Source organism: Acanthisitta chloris, unplaced genomic scaffold (assembly GCF_000695815.1).
Source record: "Acanthisitta chloris isolate BGI_N310 unplaced genomic scaffold, ASM69581v1 scaffold12404, whole genome shotgun sequence".
Lineage (NCBI taxonomy): Eukaryota > Metazoa > Chordata > Aves > Passeriformes > Acanthisittidae > Acanthisitta > Acanthisitta chloris.
In genome coordinates, this window is record NW_008668817.1 from 60342 (window position 1) to 67300 (window position 6959).

The following is a 6959-nucleotide window of genomic DNA, read 5'->3' on the forward strand; positions in this document are numbered from 1 at the left end:
TGGCAACCTGTTCCAATGTCTCACCACCCTCACAGTAAAAAACTTTTTTTCTAATATCTAACCTAAACTTCCCCTCCTTCAGTTTGAAACAATTACCCCTTGTCCTATCACTGCAGTTCCTAACAAAGAGTCCCCTCCCGGGCTCCCTTGTAGGTCCCTTCAGATATTGAAAAGTTGCTATGAGGTCTCCACACAGTCTTCTCTTCTCCAGGCTGAACAGCCTCAACTTCCTCAGCCTGTCCTCACATGGGAGATGCTCCAATCCTCTTATCAACTTCGTGGCCTCCTCTGGACTTGCTCCAACAGTTCCACGTCCTCCTTATGTTGAGGACACCAGAACTGCACACAGTATTCCAGGTGGGGCCTTACAAGAGCAGAGTAGAGGGGAAGAATCACCTCTTTTGACTAGCTAGCCACACTCCTTTTTGTCCTAGAAAAAATATATTCCTCCAGCTACAATGCCCTGTGTGATTTTTCCTTAATGTTATTTCACTTGGTTATTCACTAAAGGAAAAAAATCCAATGCGTTTGTCAAAGAGCCCTACACACACGCGAGCTATACAAAGATGATGATCTGCACCAAGTCACCACAGCTTCCACCAAAGCCTCTGAATCACTTAAGCAAAACATCGGTTGGTTTTGGCCAAAGGACTTCACAAAGGCAAGAGGGGCAGGGGGAAGAAAAAGCTGACTTCTTTATCTTAATCTAAATCTAAATAGCAAGAAGGACACACTGTAAATTGGCAGTAGCAGTAATTAACCAGGCTGCCCACAAAGTCAGTCAGTAATGGACTAATTTCCTCTGAAATGCGCAAGCATGACTGAACACATGGACAGAGGTCATCGTGCTGTTGTGATGTATGTGGTTTTAAATATCACAGTAAGCCTTTCAGATTGTCTTCACCCCTCTGCAAGTAACACCAAAGCAGGAATAAAACACATTTTCTTTCTAGCAGCTTCAGAGATGCTGGGCTGTAAATTCCCATCTGGGACATGGCACACCTTTTCACAGAAACAGTAATTTCCTTCCTCAGCATGTATGATGAAGGAACAGAGAACTCTTAAGAAGACTTGACCACATGCCATGCTGAACATCAAGAGTACTTCTTCCTCTTCTCTCCGTTTTTTTTTCTTTTTTTGTGCAACTGATTCAAATGGAAACAGAGCCAAGTTTTTCCTGCCTTGATCAGGAAGCAGGTAGGCACATCCATTCTGTAGCTCCAGCATTTGTTTTAGCAGTGTCACCACATCCCTGTATCTTCCACTAAGACGCAGGAGTTCCTAGTGATTCCTACTCCTAATTATATCTAAGTATTGACAGAATTTTTCTATTAAATACTAACAAATGTAACAATAGATCTACTGGCAAAATTCAAACTTTTCACTCTCTTCCCCAGGTCTGTGAATCTCAAGCTCATTCCTAATATAACTCTCCCCCTGCATAATTTGGTGAACTGAGCTGTCCCACCTCTCTCTATTAGATGGAACAAGCAATTGCACTTAACTCAAACTCAAAACAGCCCAAATCCTGTGTGCACTGAAAACGTGTCCATATTTCATTTTTCTGAAGACTCTTGTTTCATTCTGCATCCTATTATAACTTGATAACTGGATCATACACAGCTCATTTTTTGCTTAACTGCATTCCCTTAAATCACAATGTATTTACTTTATGTAAACCTAAGAATCATAAAAAAACCTCCCAAATTAAGAGTAACCTTTCTAAAAAGGCACTGAGGTGCTCTAATCCTTTTTCTTTGTTGGCTTGGGTGTCCTACATAGTGTCACCCTATGCTGTTTAAATCGGATTGTGCATTTTTTTGACACCATCCATGTCTAAGGTTTTGCTTAAAAAGTAATTGAGCTTGCTTCTTCTGGCCACAATAAACTAGGGAGGAAATTGGAATGGTGAAGGACTTAGACCACATAAGGTATAAACAGAAAACAGACAAAAATAAGACAACAATGGATGAAGAAGACATTCATCTCACCTCAGAAGCACAACATTGTCTGACAGGAAGGCTCCAACAGTCATATCTGAAATTTTTGGAACATTGAGGTAGTTACAAAGGAGGCATAGAATTCAGATCTCTCAAATCCGTAGCTAAATTACAGAGCATGAATGTTAAAAAAGCATTTTTCCAACTTAGCCAGTTTGTCCCTTCAAATATCATGTCCTAAGCATTAGAACTGTAGGATTAGGTCTGTGATGTTACTTCACTTCTACTTCATTGTTTGGTTTTTGTTACTACTACTATATTATTGCCTACTTTTGGTGTTATTTTAAGATTGCCAGCCTGACTTCGCAGCTTGCAAGAAACTTACAACTTGGGCCTGATACTGAAATCCTCTGCTTTAATATCTCAATCTTTTATTGTGACTGCCAAAACACCTGAATTAAGCAATCAGACAAAATTTTTATCAGGACCTTTGAACAGCAGAAGAGAAATGGAGAAAGAAGCTCAGCTTCATTGGCCTCCTGCAATGGCAGGAACCAGCAACTGGAAACAACAAGCTCTGCTGTTTTCTCAGCCTGCTGCTGTATTTTCTCCTATGTTCTCACTACTAGAGTAGCAGACATACCTGGATAACCATTGCTATCCATATCAACTCCCCCTGATATGGACTGGCCAAACATACGCAGCTTTGGGTTTATAGTTTGCCCAGACAGCTTCTGTAGCAGAAAACACACAAGTGAAATCAGTAAGTAACACAGAGAATCCTCTAAAAAAGCCAACCCTAACCGAAAAAGAAAACAAACCCAGCCCTTCAAGCATGCTTTTCATGATCAATGGCTCTCTTTTCCATGGGCTACAAGTGCTGCACACCTGCAGTCTTGCACTTCACCCATGAAGCCCTGAGCAGGAAGGCTGTTGACTGCAGGAAGCTCTTCCTCTCTGGGATAGTAGGAGGCCAGAGTTGGCTTGGACTAAAAAACAGACCTGCATTACAACCCTCATGCAGACCCAAGCAAAATAAAGAACATATCAAACAGATTTCAGGGGGAAAAATTTAACTGCACCCAAAAGATTTCTTTTCTATTTTTTTTGCATTACCTTCATTTCTGTAAATAAAAGTTTTAAGTGGCATCTTAACAAAATAAATGATTAATTGAAACTGAAAATCCCACAAACCACTCTTTTCACAAAGTTTATCAACATACTCAAAGTCAAAATTATTAATTTTCATCCCACTTGGAAATTCTTGTTTCCATCAGCTCCTATGGAGCATTTTCTGTCACTTTAGAAGTTGTAATCTCATTTCTGCCTCCCCAACACAAAAATTAATTAACTTCTGACAGTTTTTTGTTTTCTAATTACTAATACAAAAAGTTTCTCAAAATTATTTGCATTGCAAATACCTTTATGTGAAGCAAATTAATATATCAAAATATCATTTTCTAAGACGGCAATCAAAAATCTCCCAGCTTTCATTCATTATGATGAACCACCAATGCATGACCTGAACTCAAATCAACTTCTGACTGCAGAAGTTACAGATAGAGGAAACCTGTCCTATGAAGTAATTTCAGGGCTGTTGGTGGTGCTTCACAGCTTGTGACATGCAACCAACTTTTCCTGGCCCTCCCAAAAAAGGATGTAATATTGGACAAAAGGTCAGGCAGGAAATTTATGGAAATAAAAAGGCAAGTTGAAGGGAAAAAAGATATCCTGACTGTTAGGCTAAAGGGAAATCAGTTCTCCGCTGTGTACAGATTTCCTTTTCTTACTTGTGGGAAAGACAACTGGAAGTAACTTCATCCCCACATTACACTTGCATTACATTTTTGAAGGTCCCAGTTAGGGTGCTAAATCCCACCAGCAAACACCTCAGAAGACATCTGTGGGCTCTTACAGCCTAGAAGGCAAAGGTATAATGTTGCTCTGCTTTCAAGTACCATGAATGAAAATAGCAGGCCTCTGGGTTCAAATCCAGGGTAGGTACATAAAGAGCTGAAGTTGTTACATAGCCTTTTTGGTTGCTGATGAGATGAACCAGTAGTGTTTCCAGTGTCATACAGCACTCACTGGGAAATGTCACAGAAACACTGCCTGTACATAGTGACCCCTTGGCTGCCTCGGGACATGGGACAACGATAGGAATGCTATCAAGAGTCAATGACCACAGTACCCCGGCCACACTCTTGAGCTGGGCTTGTCCCACTGACCAAGTGGAGAGGCATGTGCCGTGTCTGCTGGCCTTGCTCCAGTGAGGAGGGAGAGATCACAAACAGGATGTTTTGCTTCCCACCATTCTGATCTGTCCTCCTTAAAAAATGTAAAATTTTCCCATGAAAGACCAAAAAAATAAAATTTCAGATCCTTTTTCCACAAGAGTTGGAAAGCTCAAGGCTTTTCTATAGCCAGAGAAGAACCTCCCAACCAGTGGCTCTTGGCAAGAAATGGGCAGAATCCTCCACATGCTACACATTATGAATACTTCAAAAATGCACTAAATAGTCACTTAACTTTCTTTTTCCAGAAGTAGTGTAGGCTATATACATGGCAAAAGGAAGAAGGACTAAACTTTTATGGGCTGTTAAAAGAGTCTCCAATATAACCACTAAACTCTTTAATTCTGCTTAAACTGATTCACTGTGAAGGATCCCACCCAGCAACAAAACAAAACAACTAGAACTTCAAACACACAGAGGGAGGGAAGACACAGGCTCTCTGAACAAAGAAATGTGCTAGACAGAAACTAGGGGACACATGTTGGGCAGCATGAGCATAAATTTATCTTCTATACTGCCTGGCTACAGCAGTTAAATTGCACTGTGTCATCCCTATGCAAGACGCTATAGCACATTCCAGATGAAATTTTACTTCCTAGTAAGTGCGTCAGGGGAATTGCACCCAAAACCAGCCTTGTGACATACTGTCAGAATGCAAGAAGGTCAACAAGGTGGGTAAGGAGGCTTCTGTAAGGCACAAAAGAACACAGCACCTCTTCCCTCTCACAAAGTCTGCTTCTGCAGAAAGAAAGTGCAACCTCCCAACTCCACGCTGGCCTCTCCATAATTTGTGTGCTTAACTTCTCCAGGGTTTTCATTTCTCCTCTGCATCTGTCTCCAAAAACTGACACTCAACCCCTAAGACTTTGCTTGCTTCAAGAAGATATAGTTGACAGCTGTAACAAAAGAGAGTGAAAAACACATCCTGACTAACATAATTTTACCCTTCAGCATAGACAAACTTTGGGAAAAGCCATCTTCAAACCAGGACTGAGAAAAGGATGTAGAGCTATGACGAGGCCACCTATAAAGGACCCGTAAGTATGGTTTATTTCTTCAGGCCATGGGAAGGTGACTTCAGATAGGTATCATAAACAGTAGTGTCACGTACCATGGAGTACTGAGGTACAATACCATTGGCATCCCCATGGTAAATGTATACTGCTCCTATATAGTTATCCTCCTTAGGCGCTCCAATGGCAACATCTGTAAAACAACACAGATTAGAAACATTTCACAATTCATTCCATTAATCCAACTTTTGCCCAATTTTAAAACCTTTCCATAGGAAAATACCTCCCATGACAGAGATGATCAGAAGCTGATGTGAACCTGGGTAGAAGGAACTTGTCTGATTTAATGAAGAGCTCATGTTAAGATAAATGTATAAAATACATAAATGTATATGAATTTGCACACACATGTGGCTATGTTATGTCTAATTAGAAACATGTGCTGTTAGGAAGATGTGTTTATTAACCAGCAATCAATACTCAAAATGTTAATTTAGAATGTTTCATAACAAAATCTCCAACCTAGAGGATCATCAGTTTTGTGAACCAAGACTGGCAAAATATTTACTGTAGCACTACATTAAGGTTGGTTCAAAGTCCAAGACTCCACAAAGAGGCTGGGTATATTAAATAGATAGACAAGAAGGAAAAAAGGCTGCTTAGGATGCACTTTCAAATTGCATTTGATCCAATTTAACTGGAAGCCCATGCAGATCCTACCTCCCATTCTCCTCTCCTAGCTGGATCTAGTGATTACACAACTGCTAAAATCAAGCTTTTCCCAATAGCTTCATACCCACGGACTGATCCAACTCACTCTGCAGTCTCACCATCACCACAACTCACCTACAAGCAGCAGCAAGAACACACAAATGTGCATTCAAATGCAGAGGAAGAGCATGCCCACCATTTGTGAGGGCAACCTGCAATGAGGTTGGGTTAGGCTTAATGGGATACTGTGCCCTGAGTGATCTGGAAGAAAAATCCAGGCATACACTGACTAAACTGGCCTTTGTTTGGAAGTCCTTAATCTGCACTGGCAGAAACCAGGTCAGAAAAGGTGCCAGCATCAACATTTTGCTCTCACCTATTGCTATCACAGCATGGGGCCTCTGAGATGATGAGAGACATGAGAAAGGAGCAGGAGAGAACAAAGCAAAGGAGAGAAATCAGAAGTACATGCTATCAGGGCTGAGAAGCTACTTCTTATCTTCATGATAAGAAATGTGATTATGTCAACAAAACTAGAAAGGCTTGAAAACATAAGGAAATGGGAAAGAAGAAAGAAGTCACACAGATTTCTGCTTTGTTTGGGGCATGGGTTATCTAAAGCCTTTTGAAAATCACACAGAGAAGAATAAAATACAACAGCAAGGAAAGCAAAGTAGTATTAATGAGAGTGGGGTGTGACCTGCACAGACATGGGCTTAACCCACATCAAGGGCAGCCAGCTACAAAAGGCTTTAGCAGACAAATCCTACATAAGCACATTTATCCTTATCGCGAGCCCAGGTGCTGATCAGGTTTGGAGGAGCAAGAGATGCCACACAACACCCAGTCATGCAAGACCAGCACCACCAGCCTTGCTGGCACTTATGGAGAAATGGCCAAGAAGGAAAGTGCACTGACCTGGGAAGCCATCATCATCAATGTCGCCAAGGGTGGCCATGCTTTCCCCAAAATGTGCATTGTAGGCATTGTCACCATTCAGG

At 41.1% G+C, this 6959-nt stretch overlaps 1 protein-coding gene across 1 annotated transcript in view; it reads right to left on the bottom strand.

Moving 5' to 3' along the window:
* Positions 1-6959, bottom strand: part of ITGA9 (integrin, alpha 9) — a gene marked incomplete at both ends in the record, with an annotated part of 91711 nt that overhangs the window by 59638 nt on the left and 25114 nt on the right. The window contains 4 exons of the mRNA XM_009073085.1: positions 1992-2037; positions 2584-2674; positions 5346-5440; positions 6877-6959. The exon at positions 6877-6959 is cut by the window's right edge and continues 5 nt beyond it. Coding sequence (XP_009071333.1) covers positions 1992-2037; positions 2584-2674; positions 5346-5440; positions 6877-6959 — 315 coding nt within the window. The remainder of the gene's footprint in view (positions 1-1991; positions 2038-2583; positions 2675-5345; positions 5441-6876) is intronic.